Source organism: Triticum urartu, chromosome 3, assembly GCF_003073215.2.
Source record: "Triticum urartu cultivar G1812 chromosome 3, Tu2.1, whole genome shotgun sequence".
NCBI lineage: Eukaryota > Viridiplantae > Streptophyta > Magnoliopsida > Poales > Poaceae > Triticum > Triticum urartu.
The window spans coordinates 50,264,408-50,286,307 of record NC_053024.1 but is presented as its reverse complement, the minus strand read 5'-3'; the positions used below and the strand labels follow the sequence as shown (position 1 = coordinate 50,286,307).

Here is a 21,900-nt window from a genome sequence, read left to right as displayed (position 1 = left end):
TTGGAGTGGACCTCACGTGGTAAATTGTCTACCATGCAAAAAAAAATGGAAGTTTTTGAATTTGTTTTGAATTTTGTATGATTTTTTTCTGGACGGGTGCAGATGAATCTGGGCACCGAAACGCTGCACTCTCTGTTTTATTCGTTTTTTATCCGTCTGCGTAGGGCAATGACGCGGCGTCCGGCAGTTCACGCGAACGCATCTGCTCCGCCACAGCCGGCTGGTGCCTCTATGTATACATTTTTTTGTCACAGAAACACATTTTCTTTTTTTTTCAACGACATTTTGATACATAGTACATAATTCACCAATTCTTGGCTAGGATAGCAAAACCAAAAAATAGAAACCACAATTAGACATTTTAAAAGATATTCAACTTTCATAGCTGCTCCTACTAGTTAGAATAATACGTTCTCTATGTCTTTATTACTATCTACGGCTTCTCGGGCTTGCACATTTTTTTTCTTTTTATTCCGACGAAGTAGACGTTGCTTGGCATCTAGTCTCATCTCTAGCCTCTATTCTAGCAACGAGTACACAAGCATCTATCAAATTTCATGCTATCAATAGATCAATGTAATCTTCTTCCCAATATCAAAACTTCCATTCATCCTACACACAAATTTAAGTAAGCAAAGCTACCGAAAATGCGCTAAATCCCGGAGCACAACGGTGGATCGTTCGCGAGGGGAGGGACCCCCCATTAGCCCATAGGCCCAGTTACTGTCTTATTTATTTTAAATGCCATGGACCAAAAACAGAGAAAAAATGCCATGTACCTAAAGCTGTCATCTCTTAATATAAAAATGCCATCTCTTTAATAAAAATAGAAATTCAATATCTTTAATATAAAAAATATCATCTATTAATATAAAAATGTCATTCTTAAAAATAAATTTGTCGTGTCTTAATATAAAAATGTCATCTCTTAGAAATAAATTTGTCGTGTCTTAATATAAAACTGTCGTCTCAATGGAGGCATTGTTAAACCCTAGGTCTGGTTCATCGGATCCGCCAGCGGCGATGGTGGCGCATCGCATCCCTTCCTTGGAAACGATGCCTAGATGCCCGTGGTGTCTATTGGAGGGGAATATGGTGAGGCTTGGGGGCGACATGGTGTTTTGCGCTAGTTGCTGATGTAGGCATGTGCCTTCATAGTGCTATGCACATCGTCGTCGGTGCCTCTTGGGCGACATCTTCCTCGAGTTCAGAAACTTCTCTACACGCATGTACTTCAAGAAGTTTTGGGTCAAGGACACCATCAAGGACATGAGCCGTTGTAAACTTAATGTTGACACATCTTTTGACCAAGACCTACTTAGGAGCACTATTGTGTCTTAACAGCTGAAGCTTTGGCTCTCAGGTTTGGCCTATCACTTGCACAATGGGTAGGGTGCAATCATCTCGTCATTAATACTGGCAGTTTGGGGTCATTGACACCATGAAGAATGAAGGACAGCCAATGGGTGTGGCGACGTTGATTTTTTATGACTGTTGTCATTTTTCTTGTGATTTTCCTATTTCTACTAGGTTCGAGCATTGTAATCGAGAAGCAAATAAAGGTTGCTCATGAGCTTGCTAGGTTGGCTCGGTTTCATCTGACTATTGTTTGAGGAGCCTTTAAATGCAATGTAGCCTTTCTCACAAACGATGTACTACTTGTTGTTTCAAATGAATAAAGTTGCTGGTTTGTTTTTTTATTTTTTAAAAAAGACATGAGCCGAGGCTCCCATGACCTTCCTTAAGCATCTCTACATGTAATTCCCACAGCCCCTTTTTTTTGACAGCTCCCTTGTTTGAGGATTTTGTGAGTGCAGCATCGGTATTACAGGTTTGTGGCTATATAGTTATACTACTTGTGCTATGGATCAGACTTGTTTACGGGTGGTTGTAGATATCAAATGGAATGCTGATAGCACTATTGTAACTTACATGTGGGCTCAGGACCGGGCTCATAGGGGTGCAACTGCAACCTGTACAAGAAACACATTTCTAGACAATCTCACATAGTTGTATTAATCCGTCACAATGTTTATAGGGACGAAGAGAAGTTAGTTGGGTTGGCCTAACCAAGCATGCAGGTCAACCCCTAAAGAAGGTGCATGATTTGCTAAATTGTAAGCCTCGACATTCAAGGTCCTAAACTCATGAATAAAATTGCCAGAGGTAAAAGCTGAAGACCGATCTATTTATTTCATGTATAACAACTTCATAACTGGTTGTTTTCCTTGCATGAAATCATGTCCCACAAGGAATTTACCCCGATGACCGTCACTTGATGGGCAATCTGCAGGGCATGGAGGAAAGTAATCCATGAAGATATCTCCTAGAGTCCCATGTCAACTCATCGCTTTATATCTTCCTTTTTATCCGATATTCAATCCTTCAGAAATCTAGGGAGTTTCGCCTACAAGTTCAGTACCCAGACCGGCGCAATGGCTAGACCCTCCAGAAAATCATGCGAATATATGTGGGTGTGTTTGGTTGTCTGGGCAGCTTCAGCCTGCATCGCATGGAGGATCCTGGCTGGGCTTGGCCTGGTTGAGTGGGTGCAAAGCTGAATTGAGATATATGTTTGGTGGGCTGTAGGATATCTATGCACCAGAGTTGTTGTATACCACAGATGTTGTTTGGTAGGCTGCATTAGAGATTCTGAACCAAAAATCAAGTTTCAATTGTATTTATTAGAAATTCCTCAAACAAGTAAAAAAACTGAACAAAGTCACATTAGAGCTTAATTCCATGCATTAGACCTGCTGTTTGTCTCAAATAGCATAGTAGAAACAGTGACTAGTAGATGGACATTTAAAGAGGAATTCACAACAAAATAACACCACTAGCTAGCAATTAGTACAGCGGATGCAGATGAACAGACAACCGATGAGAAGATTAGCACCAGTTGACGTTTGTTTCTCGGACAATACTTGGAATCCCACATCCGCCTCTCACCATTCAGAGCAAAAACAAGGTCAAGATGGGAGATTAGAAATACTTAATACAGGATCTGGAACAAATATGTAACAAACACGAAGCACACATCGGGCGGCTCCTGCTACTTTTTCAATGGGATGGTATACAGACGACTTGGCACCTCCTGGGTCTCCAGCTCTCATCCACCATGCTCGGATCGATGGGTGGTAGATCTGGCAGAGCATGGGCGACAGGAAGGCGGCGTTGGCGGCGGGCCTCCGGCTCCCAACCACCCAGATCCAATCGATGGGGTGTAGATCTCGCAGAGCAACGGCCGTTGTGAAGGCACCGTTGGCAGCGGAGTTTGACGGCGGGCGGTGGAGCTAGCGTTGGGGAGGACATTGACGAGGATTCGACGATCTCCGTCACGGATTTGGGAACGGCGACGAGTGGCGAGGTGAGAGCTCGAGCTAGGAACGAGAAAGAAATGAGACGCGAGAGGCGAGGGGACGCTCTGACCGCCACCGCCGCGAGGGAATCGTTACCCCACGCCTGCATTGCAGGTGCAACCAATTTGCACCAGTTGGGCCTGCACGAGGGAAACGCCCAAATCCTGCGTTCCCCTCAGCCTGGCTGAGAAGTGTCCTTTTGCATCTGGCGCGCCAGGCTGGGGATGGCATACATGGGACCAAACGGACTGAATATTGCATGGCGGGTGCGAGCCAGGTGCGACACAAGAAACCAAACACGCTCACAAGGATTGGTGGATACGGAGCCGTGAGTGCCATATGTCAAGATTAAGAAGGTATTTCTCAGGAGAGGGGGGAGGGGCACTTGCTATTGTTTTCAAAAATATATCGTTGATCCAGCCACTCTCGAATCACTTGCTATCAAAGAAGCTTTGGCACTGGTTAAGGATCTCTACGTTCACCGAATTCACGTGAAATCAGATTGCAAGGTTGTGGTCGAAACTATTGAAGAGTGGAAGCATGGCATTGACATCCTGGCCCGAATACATATGATGAACCATTTCTTCAGACGAGAGTCCAAACACTCATGCCCGTGTTGCGGTTGTGACGACATCTGTCTTCTACTCCATATAGTGCACATACACGGGGTTTTTCGTGAGACAAGTGCACATATGCATGTTGTAGATATTTTACGACTGTAGAGCAGGTCCGCTCTCAACAGCGAGTGTTGGGCAAAACACATACTTTCAGTTTTGATGGTCTCAAAGATAGGTACATCCGGGATCGGGAGTTCCTATACGACGCGTGTTTGTAGCTGATTGTCGTGCGCCGCACTGGGATAGCTCCCGAGCCCATTGTCGCGCGCAAACAGTGAAAATATCATTGGAAAAGGAATGCACCTCATGCGACGGATCAAACCCTGCACCTCCCACTAGTGAGCACTCATTTTTCGCCAAACGAACTAATGAGGTTTGATGTTTAATTAGGAAACACGGATTATAAGAACCAGCAGCCACGACAGATCTAATACATTGTTTTGAATTTTCAAACTTGATTTTTTCTGATTTTTTATTGGTTTTCCTTTTTTTAAATCCTACTTCTTTTTTTCCTTTTAAAACATAAATTTCAATAATTTTTAGCATCTTGAATCTTTTTAAAATTTAAAATTTTATTCACTATTTGTGACAGACTGTTCGCAATGTAAAAAATTGTTGGGAATTCAAAAATTGTTCAGATTTAAAAAAAAGTGTTCCAATTTTGATAAATTTTTGGAATTTGCAAAATTCTTTCCAATTTTCAAAAACACATCCCATTTCTCAAAAAATGTGGGCATTTTAAAAAAATTGCAGGTTCAAAACATTCGGTTTTGAGAATTTAGAAATGTTTCAAATAGGAACACTTTTGGACATTAGGAACATTTTTTGAAAATCACTGTTTTCGAAAATGCGAATTGTTTTTCGAATTTATATTAAAAAAATGCAAAACCCAACCAATTCTTGAAAAATACGATTTAAAAATATCCAATCTATTTTTAAAAATGTAAACACTTTTGAATTTACGAAAAAAAATTAAAAGAGCCGAACAATTCTTGAAAATAACGATTTTTTTAAAAAGTTTATTATTTGAAATTTCTAACATTTTCTGTATTAATGAACAACATTTAAAACACGAATATTTTTCTTGAATTTTGCACAATTTTTAAAGACATGAAAAATGTTTGAAATTTCTGAACATTATCAAAACGCATGAAAATTCGAAATAAGAAGGAAAATAAATAAAAACATGAAAAATAGATAAAATAAAAAACTAAGTAAATATGAAAACGAGTAAAAGAAAAAAAAGGTTGGTCTCTGTGATAAAGTGGGCCGTCTATTGTTCACGCTTGATCATTTTACTTCTGCGTTTGCTGACAGTTTGAAGCAAAGAGCTCAAATAGAATTTTCGGGAGCGGCTATGTGCCGCTTACTGCATTGCCTAGGCACGGCTAGCCGGCTGCGAGCCCCAAATGGGCCAGCACAGTTACGAAAAGCCACGTCACGCCAATATCCTGCGTGTTTTTTTTTACTTTTCCTTCACATTTTTATTTTCGTACTGCTCATTTGGTTCAATTTTTAAAATGTCTATATATGTGTGAAATGAGTGTAATTGTTTTTACGTGTGTACGAAAAATGTACAATCTGTACAAAGTAGACATGTGTTGGAAAAACAAAAACAAAAAAACCCGACAATGAAACAATAGAAAAATGAGGAAAAAAAGTCGATGAAAGGAACAAATAAAAACAAAGTATAAAGAAGTAAAAAAGAAAAGCCAAAGAAAACTATTGCAATAGCAAAGAAACCTCTAAAAATAATGAATACAAAAAAAATACGAGAAAACTGGCGAAAAGAATAAAACCGAAAAAAACAGACTATTAGGCTATGCCTAGTAAGAATCAGCACGGGATTTTCCCCAAATCGCTAATTAAAGAGCACTCTTTTCAGAGGTCACGCCCATTTGATCGTAGGTCCGTTTATTCAAAATGTTTTATCTCTTAAACCGTGCATCCAAATCTCGAACTATTTTCATCGTTGGATTCCTCACGTCGAGATCTTCAAAGCTAGATCCCATGCTGATAGGTTTTGACGAGTTTTTTTTTGAAAAACCAGACAAAAAATCGAATTGGGAGCATATGTTTTTTCCTGTTTCTGAAAGAGGCACGACCGTGGCTCTTATGGAAGCAAACCCGTGCCTCTGGCGGAAGTAAAATCCGTGCTTCTCGCGGAAAAAAAAGAAAACACATTTTTTCATTTCCGAGAGGCACGACGCAGAGGCAAACGCGTACCTCTCGTGGAAGAAAAAAAAAGAAAATGTTCGTGTTTTAAAATTTTCTTCGAGAGTGTCAGAAAATGTTCGCTTTTCCAAATTTTGTTTTGGAATTGCAAAGGATGTTCCCGTTTCAAAAAAGTGTTCACTATTTTTTGAAAATGTTTGCAGCATTTAATGATTTGCTCTGCCTTAGGAACAATTGCGTTCGTAATTTCAGAAAATTTTCAAATCTGCGCAGAGGTTTGGTTCTTAATAGTTTGTGTTGTCTCATTAAACCCATTAAAAGTCGCATGAAGGGCGGCCAACCAACTATGCCACATGGCGGAAGTTGGTTGGCCGCGGTGAGAAATCTTTTAGAATTTTTTTAGATGAAGGTGAGGATTATTTCTTAAATGTATTTTTTCGTTTTAGATGGAGGTGAGGACCTTTGATATTTTTTAAATGGAGGGTTATGCAAAGTGGCGCTCGCTGGTAGGCTGCGGTGGTATTTTTTCTTTTTTACTTATTTTTTCTGAGATGTTGTTTTAGACGGAGACGAGGACTCTATGTATTTTTCTAAATGAAAACGTACGCACAGTTTCTCTCAAACGGCGCCAAAATGTCGCCCCCACTACTAGTAATCAATAAAGCTCGCCGGCTCGGCTGGTTGTATCACCTTCTCTCTCAGGACGAGACCTTGGGTTCGATACCCCCTTGACAACGGTGGGAGGAGAAGAAGAGAAAACTAGTCTACAGGCTGACGAGCACACCCTTGTCAGTTTTGCTCTAAAAAATGCTAAGCGAATGATCAATGATTTTTTTGCAACGTAATTACTCCGTGGAGTGGTGGCATCTTGCAAAGAAGTGATCATCAACTATTTTCTGTAATTTTGGCGTACAATGTGGCTGTTTTCCTGGTTTTTACTCTGTAGTCTATACTAGTTGACTGTAGAACCATCCTTGTGGCACTTCACTGACTGGCATATTTTTTTGTTTTTGCGAATGACTGGCATATTCTTGCTTCGCCTATTTACACATAATAATATGTCTCGCAGAAATTTTGCGTGTTTATGAAGTTGACACGTCCCCGAAAAAAAGTTGGCACGTAGGATTTTTGTTTCCAAATTTGTTTTCAAAAAAAAATATGAAGGTCCTAGTATCTGGACGATGCACACGGGCACATGAAGACTCTCCAATATATATGTACGCACGATCAATCGCAATCTCGCTTCATCTTGGGCTGCAAGTCAAGGAGTAGGGGTTAATTTGGACCATGATCGACACGACAGTTATTTTTGCTAACCTACGTACGTGCAACCGCGCGACCTTTTCTTGTCCTGCAAGACGCGCATGCATGGGAGAATCAACAGATATACCGGCCCATTTTCTCTTAAAATCTCTGGCTAGAGACATGCGCACGTACGATACATTCGAGCTCGTACGATCCTTCCGGCCATATATATGTCTCCATGATCCTACGCCTCTGACGTAACCAATTATACGCACGCACGTAGGTCAAGCGAAAACCAGAGCTGATCGTCGTCGAGATGGCGGCAGCGATCTTGCAGCAGGCGGCCGGCGGCGCCCTCATGGGCGCGTCGTCCCCGGCGGCGGCGGACCTGGCGTGCCGGGCGGCCGTCATGGCGGCGCCACGCCTCCTCGGCCTCATGCAAAGGAACTACCACTCCTCGGCAACGCGCGCGCCCCTGCACCGGCCAGCTGCGGCGGCCATCGCCTCCGGGTCCCGCGGCCTCTCGTCCTATGACAAGTACGCCAGCCAGCTGAAGGTTTGATCAGTTTCCATCTTTCTTGCTCCGATCTGCCAATCAGTCTTGATCGGTTTGGTGCTTGATTGTCTAAGCTTAATCTGCTTACTTTCACGTGTGTGATTAGCTAGCTAGCATGATCGATTATCTCTTCTCTTTGATATTTACTTTGTTCATGCATCTCTCTTGCTATGATCTGTCGATCGATCTGATGATCAGTTTGGTGCTGCTAGCTTAATCTAGCAATTTAGCACGATCTGTTCTCTCTGATATTTCCTTGATTTGATCATTCATATGCATGTTGCATTGGTTACTACTGGAACATCTGATCTGATATGACTTCTTCTCCAATCTAAGCTTATTTTTACATGATCTGATTGGCTTTTAGTTTGAGCAACTTGACTAGCTAGCTCTACTGTCGTAACGTCTGATCTGGTCTGGTCTCCAAGGAGGTCGCAAGACCAATATTACTTCCACTGAAACATCGATCGTACCATATTTTTCTTGACTAATTAGTATGATCGCGTGACACTAGATTAACTGTGGTTTGTGCTAATTCACTAATTAACTAGGATGAGGAGGAGAAGATGAGGACGAAGAAGCAGCTGGCGGTGGCGCTGATGAACGACACCCCGAGGAGCAGCGGCGACGGCGACCACGGGGAGGAGGTCAAGAGCGTCAGTAACCTCCTCTCCCTGCTCGGCGCGCCCGCCCCCGCCCCCACCAACGGCCCCACGGCCGACCAGCTCGCCAAGCAGCTGCTGAACGAGCGCCGGAGCGTGCTGGAGAAGAAGAAGAACGCGCTGCTGATCGAGCTGCTCAACGGGGACGGCCACGGCAGGGAGCACAAGACGGCCGAGGTCGTCGCGGCCGCCCGCCAGCTCCTGGACGACCTCGCGGCGTACGAGGAGCGCCGCGCCCACAAAACCTTCTCCGCGTATGTACATGCAATCATGCTACATCCTTAGCATGTTACATGCATAATCAAGATGATTGATTGATTGTTTGGATGGACGGGCGCAGGGAGCTGAAGGGTCTGCAGAAGATGGTGGAGGCCAACAGGCTCAAGGCCGAGGCCGACAACAGGAGCGCGATGAGCTCCATGGATCTAGTCAAGGCGCAGGTCCAGTCGTCTAATGCCACCATCCACTCTTACCGTGCGTAAGTGTATATATATATACTACTCCCTCTCTCCCATAATGTAAGACGTTTTTTTAACACTAGTGTAGTGTCAAAAAGCGTTTTACATTATGGGACGGAGGGAGTACATGGCTATTTTTATAACAGCACTTTAATTTGCCGATCGACCTCCATGAAATTATCTTCCTCTCTTCAATTTGTGGAATGCGAATGATATATTTGATTTTTGGATTTTGATGATGCAGGGATGTGAAGCGGCTGGAGGCTGGGGTGGCAGAAGCCAGATTAGAGGCAAAGATGGCTGGCGAAATCGTGGACTCCGTAAAGAAGTATTGTTATCTAACTAACTACTACAGTACTTACAAACAAATACTACATTGCACTGAGAATTCATTGATATATAATATGATATATTGATGCTGATATTGTGTATATGATTACTAATTGGGCGCTGAATTGGGTGATGCAGGACAGGGGAGAGGTTGGAGGGGAAGTATGCAGATTTGTCGAAAGGGGTGGAGTCGGCTAAAGGTCTCTCGTGCTTCGTGTTCTGGTGCGGCGCCCTGAGCGGACTGAGTTATTATATGAATTATTATTTGTGATTGGACTTGAGTCGAGGGCCGCCTTGCTAGCTTTGTTGGTGCCGTGAGAGACTAGTAGATCGATCGATGGATCGGGAAATATATACATCGTGTGTTGAACTCAGTTTTGCCAGTTTTATTAAGGTCGTCGTGCTTCTTCAGTTCCAGTTTTGCGATGTTATATAGGTTGCTTTTTCTTTTGTCTTTCACTTCTCCATAAAAATATGGAGTATGCCGCTCCACGTCCTGATATTGGTTCCTTGTTTTTGAGATAGGTCTGATATTTCCTGATATATATACATTTGCATGCACAATATGCATGTTGTGTGGGGCAGTTGGCCCGTCATGGTCTTACATGCATGCCTACACACAGACCAGGGTACGCATGCATATGTAATACTTGCGCGTACTTCCAACTTTGTTGAAGGATCAAATTATCTTAAAGTTTGATCGAGTTTGTGCAAAAATAAGTCAATGCTTGTGAAACCAAATAACAGAAATATATTTTATCATGAATCTAATGTTACTAATGTTTGTTGGTCTATTATAGTATAAATACGGTCAAACATAAAAAAAGCTTGAGACTGAGCTTGAATAATTCATGATTGCACGTCGCCTGGCAACAAATATCCAAATAACCTCCTCAATTCCCATCTTCTACGTGCTAATCTTGCATGAACAAAGCGGCTGTCGTTCCTTCCAACTCAATCAATATCAAGAACATGTCATGAGTATGGTGGTTTGACCACTATTGGCTAGGGCTAGGCTAGTTATAGCTAATATAATGAGTGGCCCTTCCGCTCTACCTAAAATAGAGATGATCATAGAAAAGGTGAAATATTTTATAGGATCCGTTGCAGTAACATGGAATGTCAAGAAATTCAAATTATGTGAGACTTAGAAAGAAGTCATGTAGACTACAATTTTGGTTGTGTTTCTTCTCGTCTTGGTCATTCCTTTGACTTTCCTTCTTTTTTCTCGTTGATGATATAGTTGCTTGGACTTTGACAGTTTGTCATGTAAGCAACACTTACAAAGCTACTTCCAAATTCAACGACTACTTGTACAAAGAAAATAGAGCTTTCAACAACTAATGCATAACTTTGCAATTTTTATGATGAACAAATTACATATAGGAAGACCACGATGCACCACACGTAAAGTTCCTATATTGTGGATATAGGACGATTGCGATATTCATAATCAATTACTGTACTTATAGTTATTTTAAGTGTCATGCATCCATCACATTTTTATAGCTGTGTGGGACCGCTGTTATAGTGTTTTCTCTCTCACTTAACATACATTCACATGTAATTCTCTACTGGCTAAGTTTCATTCAAATAAATGGATGGCTAAGGGCATCTCTAACGGCAACCCGCAAAAATCCTCTCGCATCCGTTTGCGGACAGGGGGACCAGTCTGCGGACACAAATGCAGGAGGCAGCCATCCAATGATAGCCACCTACATTTTCACAACAACTCAAACCAACTAGACGAAATTCTGCAAACAAGTGCGGATTTCATGCGAACTCGACCGAATTTCATACAAACATGACGCATTTTCATATAAACATGATGGATTTCAGTACATTTACATCAACGGTGCTAGTCCGGCTCTGAAGGTATAATAATACCTAAACTAAATTGCCGCCCACAAATCCCTTTTGTCTTCCTCATGTCCGGCAGCCCAATCACCGGACTGCCGGGAGCCCCGGAGGTATATGCTTCAGTGCAAAGGACGGCTCGCTTCCCCGCCACTCATCGAAGTGGAACCCCCGGCTGACGCTTCAGCAGGAGGGGAAGGCGGCGCCTTCGCTTCCGTCAAACCCATGTGGGATCGACGGAGGTCCTGCAAAGAGAAGAACCGGGCAAGACACCGGCTGTGTACGCCGGTGTCTCCTAGGTGGTGGCCTTTGTAGGACCCAAGCGGTGGCAGACTTCCGTGTTTCACTTCTCCTCGGTGATGGTGGTGGACGTGGAGACACCAACCACCGACTTGTCGCTCTCCGTGCACCCTGCTTCTGCCCCTGCCTGCATGGTGATATGTCTCCAACGTATCTATAATTTTTGATTGCTCCATGCTATATTATCTATTGTTTTGGACAATATTGGGCTTTATTATCCACTTTTATATTATTTTTGGGACTAAACTATTAACCGGAGGCCCAGCCCAGAACTGCTGTTTTTTTGCCTATTTCAGTGTTTCAAAGAAAAGGAATATCAAACGAAGTCCAATTGACCTGAAACTCCACGGAACTTATTTTTGGACCAGAAGAAGCCCACGGAGTACCGGAGTTGCACCAGGGGAGTCCCGGGCTGCCCACGAGGGTGGGGGGCGCGCCCCCTGCCTCGTGGACAGCCCGGAGGTCCACCGACATACTTTTTCCGCCTATATAACTCCATATACCTTAAAACTTCCAGAGAACAGAATAGATCTGGAATTCCGCCGCCGCAAGCCTCTGTAGCCATAAAAAACCAATCGGGACCCTGTTCCGGCACCCTGCCGGAGGGGGAAACCCTCACCGGTGGCCATCTCCATCATCGCGGCGCTCTCCATGACGAGGAGGGAGTAGTTCACCCTTGGGGCTGAGGGTATGTACCAGTAGCTATGTGTTTGATCTCTCTCTCTCTCTCGTGTTCTTGATTTGGCACGATCTTGATGTATCGCGAGCTTTGCTATTATAGTTGGATCTTATGTTTCTTCTCCCCCTCTACTCTCTTGTAATGGATTGAGTTTTCCCTTTGAAGTAATCTTATCGGATTGAGTCTTTAATGACTTGAGAACACTTGATGTATGTCTTGCTGTGCGTATCTGTGGTGACAATGGGATATCACGTGATTCACTTGATGTATGTTTTGGTGATCAACTTGCGGGTTCCGCCCATGAACCTATGCATAGGGGTTGGCACACATTTTCGTCTTGATTCTCTGGTAGAAACTTTGGGGCACTCTTTGAAGTACATTGTGTTGGATTGAATAGATGAATCTGAGATTGTGTGATGCATATCGTATAATCATACCCACGGATACTTGAGGTGACATTGGAGTATCTAGGTGACATTAGGGTTTTGGTTGATTTGTGTCTTAAGGTGTTATTCTAGTACGAACTCTAGGGATGTTTGTGACACTTACAGGAATAGCCCAATGGATTGATTGAAAAGAATAACTTTGAGGTGGTTTCGTACCCTACCATAATCTCTTCATTTGTTCTCCGCTATTAGTGTCTTTCGAGTGACTCTTTGTTGCATGTTGAGGGATAGTTATATGATCCAATTATGTTATTATTGTTGAAAGAATTTGCACTAGTGAAAGTATGAACCCTAAGCCTTGTTTCCTAGCATTGCAATACCATTTACGCTCACTTTTATCGCTTGCTACCTTGCTTTTTTAATATTTTCAGATTACAAAAACCTATATCTACCATCCATATTGCACTTGTATCACCATCTCTTCGCCGAACTAGTGCACCTATACAATTTACCATTGTATTGGGTGTGTTGGGGACACAAAAGACTCTTTGTTATTTGGTTGCAGGGTTGCTTGAGAGAGACCATCTTCATCCTACGCCTTCCACGGATTGATAAACCTTAGGTCATCCACTTGAGGGAAATTTGCTATTGTCCTACAAACCTCTGCACTTGGAGGCCCAACTGTTGGGGAACGTAGTAATTTCAAAAAAATTCCTACGCACACGCAAGATCATGGTGATGCATAGCAACGAGGGGGAGAGTCAGATCTACATACCCTTGTAGATCGCAACGGAAGCGTTGACACAACGTAGAGGAAGTAGTCATACGTCTTCTTCCCGATCCGACCGATCCAAGCACCGTTACTCCGGCACCTCCGAGTTCTTAGCACATGTACAGCTCGATGACGATCCCCAAATTTTCACATAAGCATTGCAGCCCCAAACTTTCAGAAACGACAACTTTGGTTTCTTGCCAAACCATAGTTCATAAGGCGTCGTCTCAACGGATTTTGATGGTGCCCTGTTTAACGTGAATGCGGCCGTCTCTAGAGCGTATCCCCAAAATGATAGCGGCAAATCAGTAAGAGACATCATAGATCGCACCATATCTAGTAAAGTACGATTACGACGTTCGGACACACCATTACGCTGTGGTGTTCCCGGTGGTCGAGTTGCGAAACTATTCCGCATTGTTTCAAATGTACACCAAACTCGTAACTCAAATATTCTCCTCCACGATCAGATCATAGAAACTTTATTTTCTTGTTACGATGATTTTCCACTTCACTCTGAAATTCTTTGAACTTTTCAAATGTTTCAGACTTATGCTTCATTAAGTAGATATACCCATATCTGCTTAAATCATCTGTGAAGGTGAGAAAATAACGATATCCGCCACGAGCCTCAACATTCATCGGACCACATACATGTATGTATGATTTCCAACAAATCTGTTGCTCTCTCCATAGTTACCGAGAAACGGTGTTTTTATCATCTTGCCCATGAGACACGGTTCGCAAGTACCAAGTGATTCATAATCAAGTGGTTCCAAAAGTCCATCAGTATGGAGTTTCTTCATGCGCTTACAACCAATATGACCTAAACAGCAGTGCCACAAATAAGTTGCACATCTATATCAAACTCTGCATCTTTTGGCTTCAACATTATGAATATGTGTATGTCACTACTATCGAGATTCAATAAGAATAGACCACTCTTCAAGGGTGCATGACCATAAAAGATATTACTCATATAAATAGAACAACGATTATTCTCAGATTTTAATGAATAACCGTCTCGCATTAAACAGATCAGATATAATGGTCATCTCAACGAGTTCTTAGCACACGTAACATCGATGACGATCCCCGGGCTCCGATCCAGCAAAGCTTCGGGGAGGAGTTCCGTCAGCACGACGGCGTGGTGACGATCTTGATGTTCTACCGACGCAGGGCTTCGCCTAAGCACTACAACGATATGATCGAGGTGGAATATGGTGGCAGGGGGCACCGCACACGGCTAAGGAACGATCTCAATGATCAACTTGTGTGTCTAGAGGTGCCCCCTGCCTCCGTATATAAAGGAGCCAAGGGGAGAGGTGCGCCGGCCAGGAGGAGGGCGCAGGAGGAGTCCTACTCCTACCGGGAGTAGGACTCCCCCCCAATCCTATTCCAACTAGGATTCCCAAGGGGGAAAGAGGGAGAGGGGTGGCCGGCCACCTCTCCTAGTCCTAATAGGACTAGGGGAGGGGGGAGGCGCGCAGCCCTTATGGGCAGCCCTTTCACCTTTCCACTAAGGCCCACTAAGGCCCATATGATTCCCGGGGGGTTCCGGTAACCTCCCGGTACTCCGGTAAAATCCCGATTTCACCCGGAACACTTCCGATGTCCAAACATAGGCTTCCAATATATCAATCTTTATGTCTCGACCATTTCGAGACTCCTCGTCATGTCCGTGATCACATCCGGGACTCCGAACAACCTTCGGTACATCAAAATGCATAAACTCATAATAACTGTCATCGTAACGTTAAGCGTGCGGACCCTACGGTTCGAGAACAATGTAGACATGACTGAGACACATCTCCGGTCAATAACCAATAGCGGGACCTGGATGCCCATATTGGTTCCTACATATTCTACGAAGATCTTTTATCGGTCAGACCGCATAACAACATACGTTGTTCCCTTTGTCATCGGTATGTTACTTGCCCGAGATTCGATCGTCGGTATCCAATACCTAGTTCAATCTCGTTACCGGCAAGTCTCTTTACTCGTTCCGTAATACATCATCTCACAACTACCATATTAGTTGTAATGCTTGCAAGGCTTATGTGATGTGCATTACCGAGAGGGCCCAGAGATACCTCTCCGACAATCGGAGTGACAAAACCTAATCTCGAAATACGCCAACCCAACATGTACCATTGGAGACACCTGTAGTACTCCTTTATAATCATCCAGTTACGTTGTGACGTTTGGTAGTACCCAAAGTGTTCCTCCGGTAAACGGGAGTTGCATAATCTCATAGTTATAGGAACATGTATAAGTCATGAAGAAAGCAATAGCAACATACTAAACGATCGGGTGCTAAGCTAATGGAATGGGTCATGTCAATCAGATCATTCAACTAATGATGTGACCTCGTTAATCAAATAACAACTCATTGCTCATGGTTAGGAAACATAACCATCTTTGATTAACGAGCTAGTCAAGTAGAGGCATACTAGTGACACTTTGTTTGTCTATGTATTCACACATGTATTATGTTTCCAGTTAATACAATTCTAGCATGAATAATAAACATTTATCATGATTATAAGGAAATAAATAATAACTTTATTATTGCCTCTAGGGCATATTTCCTTCACCAACAACGTCTACAAGAAGAAGGTTGCATAGTAGACATCACATGGCAGGGTCGCAAGCACGGGAGGCGCGATCATCGATGGCAGCAATGACGCCCGTGTCATCGTGCCCCCCCCCCGGCGCCCCCGCCGTGCCGCCGAGTAACTGGCCACTCATCATCGAGTGTCCCTGGAGCGGCGAGTTTCTGAACCATGTGGCGGCTTGGGGCGGCAACTTGCTCCGTCGGGTGAGGCGTAAGAGGTAGAGCAGCGACCTGCCTCGCTCGTATCCGGCCGACGGCGGGCCACCCAGCCAGCTTGTATGCGGAGAAATGCTCTTTAGAAGCCATTGAAAGAGTGGTGGTGGAGGAGATTGGGGGAGCGGCGGAGGGGTGTGGTTCTTGCCGACGTCTGCCCTCGTTTAAATAGAGGGCGGACCGTAGGAGCTCGGTCGGCGTTGCGTTTAATATTGGCCCGCTCATGAATGAACGTGTGGTCGGAATAGGTTTCTTGGATTCCACACGGGGTTAATGGGGGTGTATGAATGTGGAGAGGAGGCGTGTTCAGCCGGGCGTGCAGCTGGCGGCGCCCGATCGCCCGCTTCAATGGTGGAAGCAGTGAGAGGTCGCGTCCGCCCTGAGCTGTCTTCCATACGGAGCGGCGCGCTCTACAGCGGTATGAAGGCGGGCAGCTGGCGCTGGGCGGGAGCGCGCGCGTGGGAGGGGGAAGGGTTTTTTGGCAGGCCAAGGTGGTCAGAAGCGGGCTTGGGAGTGGTCCGGACTCCCGCAAACCTCCCCCACTTTTGTCTCCGGTTTGCGGGAGAAATCACGTCTGAACTGCTCCGCGGACTGATACAGGTCGGTGTTGGATGGCTTCTGCGGTCCGGACGGTTGCGAGATGTTTACGGGTCCACCTTGGAGATGCCCCAATGCATGTTGAAAGAAGTTTGATTTACATTTTGTTTGCACGATTGTGTTTTCTCTGACAAGATCTTTAAAACAAGACCAATATTGAATATATTTTAGAAATTATTTTTTGACAACTAAATCACCATGCCTCCAACTTGTTCCATACAAATTTATTAATTCCATGTGATAAATTTAATAATGTTTCATTGTGATTCACAAAAAAAATCTTATTGTTTCACCATGGCTCTCCATCTTCCGTTGCATATCATGATGTTGCATTGTGTAAATATGAAAATGGATTATAAATTGTACTTTTGGTTCAAAAGATAAAATAGATTTAAATTTGGAAATAAAATGAAAAAATGTGGAATGCGATGGATCATAGCTGGAAGAGTGTGCTTGCATGTGATAAGAGAAATATCTAACTTGCGAGCAGAATAAATACATGGCATCAGATCTCCAAGCAAAAGCAACGGCGCAGACCTCCCGTGCATGGGAGATTAGCTTTTCTCCACCTTCACCCAGTTGCAAGCATGTCACCTTCATCAGGAATAAAGATGGCTATATATTAATTGTGTCTTGATCCCACCGTACCATGAAGTACTTGATTTGACTTGTGCTCCATATACATACGATGGCTCTGTTAAAATAAAGTTGTTGATTTGCAATCCAAGCATACCACCGTTCTTGAAAAGAACACTTTCGCTAGCTGCATTGGCCCCCTTTATGTATCATGTGTATTTTGTCGCCATTCTTTGGGCTATTGTGCCTTGGCCCTACCGAAGCTTCGTCATTGGGTGTATTGAAGCAATATAGATGGGAACAACTTTGATAGGAACTAGTGGTTAGGGCCCGTCATTGCGGGCCGCTTGAGAGAAAATTGTGCGCCCGTTTCTCTATCTTAAAGAAAAAATCTCACATTTATCTCAAAATTGTAAAAAACTTTCTCGCATCACGTGAGCATCACATCCATTTCAAAAAGGGAAAGAAAAAGGCTAGAAAAAATTTCTCAAAAAGAAAAAGGAAAAAATTCTCACCTCCATCTTGCAAAAATAATCTAAGAAAAACTTTCTCGCCCAACCAGCATTTGAGATAAGGTTTTTAATATATGCTTGTATGCACACATTATAATCTAATTGTTCCGCTGATTAGCCTGAATGTGCATGACAAATGTTGTACGTACAAAGTATGTGCATGCATGAAAGGTCCCAGCCAGTGCTCCTTTTTTTTTCTCTCAAATCAACATGCAACAACTGGTCCAATCAACATGCAACCTACTGCTCCTTTTTCTCCCCAATCACCATGCACTAGGTGGCCCAACCAGGCAACCAACATGTAGCCTCTTGCCCAACCTTTTGGATCCACGTGAACACTCCCTTTGCTCGCCCAACAAGCGCCTCTTAATGGGTTTGATTGGGCATCCAGTGGGCCATGGACATGCATCAATGGCATTTCCTTTGGCCAATTTTTTTTTTGAGAAATGGCGAAGCTTTATTCATCTAGCTGGACATTAATAGGATACAAGCAGGGTCATGGGGGTGAATGAGCCACAGGTGGCGACCCTGATCAAGTACTAGAGAATGTTTGGCAAGATTTTGTGCATCTATGTTCAGTGCTCTACCTTCAAAGATAATTACAACTATTAAAAAAATACTTGCACGTGGAAATCTCCTTGATGATTGGCATATAAACCCCACCTGGTTGTAGATTACCCCTTGTCGGGCTCCCGCAAGGACCATTTTTTGTGCCCAGAGAGCGTGCTCAAGTGAGGCGCCCAACCATTGTCACGAGTTGGCGCTCCCTCTCCATTTTGGTTTTTTATTTTAGCATATGTGTTTTCAAGATTTAGATGGTATTTCTCTGGATTTTTTGGCTTTTTATCTGGATTTCCCTAGGTTTTGAAGAGATTTTTTTTTGTCCAATGATGTGCTCCTTCAAAAAGAAAAAAATGCTTCTAGAAGAAGCACAAATTTGGGTCTTATGAAAACATAGATTTGCTTCTGCGAGAAGCACGGTTGTGCTTTTCAGAAAAAAATTGTTCTTCCAATGTGCTCCTCAAGAAAATAAATTCATGCTTCCACGAGAAGCACATATTTGTTTCGCGAGCTGTGCATCTCAAAAAGGAAAAAGCATGTGTGCTTTCACGAGAAGAACAAAATTGTTTCCCCAAGAAGCACTCGGAGAAAAAAATTGTGCTTCCATGAGAAACATAGATTTGCTTCTCGTGGATACATAGATTTGCTGTCGCGAGAAGCATAGCTTTGCTTCTCAAATAGGGGAAAAAATGAAAAATCACAGCCATGCTTTTGATCTCTAGTTTTTCCTTCGAGTTTGTGTATTTTTTTAGGTTGCCATTTTTTTGATTTTTTCCCAGGTATCTTGATTTTTTTCCACGAAACCTATTAACATGTGATCTAGTTCAAAAATTTCGCCGTGAGAAATATAATAGTAAAAATGGTTTGAGATTTAGATGCATGGTTGAAGAGATATATATTTTTGAATAAATTAATCTATAAAAGAAAAGAAAAACTCCCAGGTTGTCTTTTGCAACTGCGCATTCTGCGGCAATATTGCCCCTGTTCCGCACATTGTAGCGACCTATCAAACTGCATTGGGCTGTCCCATTTGGTAGACGCACTATAAACTACAGAGTCTACAGGAACCAGTTTTTGAAATCCATCCCAGAAAGTTCCTGCCAGGTTTTGGGGAACTTTTTAGAAGGTTCCTGAACCAGTTTTCTTTAGTCTGTTGTGTTTCTTTACTGATTTTTCTGGTTTCATTTTTATTTTTCATTCTTTCTGTTTTTTTCTCTTTTTTATTTTATTAAAAAAATCACCACTTTCAGAAAAATGTTCATAACTTTACAAAAAATCTTCATATTTGAAAAATAATGTTTGGAAATTTAAAAATGTTCAGGATTTTAAAATTTTGTGCACAGATTCGAAAAATAATCATATTTCAAAGATTGCTTAGAATTTTAAAGAAAAATCTTCGCTTTTCCAAAATAGTTCACAGATTCAAAAAATGTCCAGGAATTTTAATATTTGGATTTTCCTCAAAATGTTCCCAATTTAAAAATGTTCACTTTTTGTGAATTTTTTCTTCATAATTTTCAAAGAAACTGTTTACATCTTCAAATAACGTTCTTGGTTCTAAAAAAAGTTCACAAACTTCATTTTTTTCACCTTTTTTCGAAACTTGTTATCAAATTGACCGTGCTGCTGTAGTTTGTTCGCTAAAGTACCCCGCAAAAGAAAAGAAAAAAAACACTTCAAAAAAGGTGAAGCGTCGACAAATAGGCACAAACGCCATTTTCTCCTTTGCGTCATCTTTTCCAACCTCTTAGCAAACTGGATTTACGTACCATGCACGTCTGCGTGGTTTCTTGGCACAGCTTCGAATCCCCTAATTTCATTACGTAGCATGCACGGTTCCGAGCCTCCAAGCTCCAGCTGCCTTCTATATATACGTCTCTCTCTACTGGAGTTCACAATTCCACATCACACTACGCCATGGACGCGCCGGCCGCCTGCGAGATCGAGCGCCTGCCGGAGGACCTCCTGATGCACGTGATATCGCTCACGTCGCCGGCGGACGCCTTCCACACTGCCGCCGTGTCCCGGGCCTTCCACGCCGCGGCCGACTCAGACACCGTCTGGTCCCGCCTCCTGCCGCGAGACCTCCCGCAGTTCGCCAAGAGGGAGCTCCCCCGCAAGCCGCCGTCGACCAAGAAGGGGATGTTCCGGCGCCTCTCCGACGAACCAGCCCTCCTCCCGGGCAAATATGTGGTACGTGCGTGCGTTACTCCTCGAATGCGATTCTTAATTCAGCTCGACTAGCGTGTCACCTTAAATATCTTTTTGTGTGTGTGTGTTCCTACGTACGTTGCAGCGCATGCAGCTGGACAAGGCCACCGGCGCCAAGTGCTTCACGTTTTCGGCCAGCGCGCTACAGATCACCCAAGCTAATGATGCTCACACGCCCTTGATACGTGTAGGTTCAGTGCCGGGCTACAGCAAAAGAGGCAAAAGGTTCGAGCAGTTCCCAACTTTGTTTACTGCTCCATCCGATCCAAAATATGCGTCTCAACTTTAGTACAACTTTGTATTAAAGTTAGTATGAAATTGAGACACTTATTTTGGGACTGAGGGAAGTACTTCCGCAACAAATTTAGTAGTAATTCAGTTTTAATCAAATTTTTGCCATAGTCCTTTATTTAAAACTTTCATTTTAATTAATTAGTGGCTCTTGTGCCTTTTACCATTACATGACCACCACAATTTAATCACATGCATATGTTCGTATGTACGTCTTCGACAGGTTCTCACAAGCAGCTGAAATCGGCCATGTTAACATACTCGAGATATGTGCCAAGATACAGAGAAACATCCTCTCTCAAAACACAACCTATGTGGCATACATGGTGTTCAAGCTAGGACCCAGATTTTACAGCTTCGATTTCCCGTTTCAAGAAGCCTCATTTGGCGTTGTTGGGAGCCAGTCGATCCGGCAGGTTTGCCTGCAAGGCTATGTCGAGGACGATGATGGAGCCGATGTTCCACCTCGGAAACACATTGTGCCAAGTTCTTATAGTATATATAATCATAACGCGGTTCCTCCTCAAAAGAACGTTGTTTTCCCACGTAAGAAAGCCGACGGTTGGATGGAGGTGGAGCTTGGTGAGTTCCATAATGAGGGAGGTGACGGTGAGGTCTCCATCAGCTTGATCGAGACAACAAAACCCAAGAGTGGCCTTATTGTCTGGGGCATTGTGATAAGAAGTAAGCAACAAAAGAAAAATGAAGAAGTAAGCAACAAAGGCCAGTAAGGCTCTAGCATTTCGTACCATATACCATGTGGGAGCTAGAAAGGAGAATTTATTGGACTATCTTTTATTACATAGAATGAGGCCAATACTCTAAGGCTACATGTGGTCTTATTTCCCTATTTGCTTCAATATTTTATTCTGAATGTAGTCAAATGTATTTTTGATAGGAAATAAGTAGGAGAAAAGAGCTATGCA

At 43.3% G+C, this 21,900-nt stretch overlaps 1 protein-coding gene across 1 annotated transcript; it reads left to right on the top strand.

Annotated features, from left to right (window-relative positions):
- Positions 1-20,383: 20,383 nt before the first annotated feature.
- LOC125547907 (F-box protein PP2-B11-like) lies at positions 20,384-21,900 on the top strand. The gene is made up of 3 exons (XM_048711644.1): positions 20,384-20,665; positions 20,769-20,908; positions 21,198-21,900. The coding sequence occupies exons 1-3, from the start codon at positions 20,390-20,392 to the stop codon at positions 21,703-21,705; spliced, it is 924 nt and encodes a 307-aa protein (XP_048567601.1). The 5' UTR covers positions 20,384-20,389; the 3' UTR covers positions 21,706-21,900.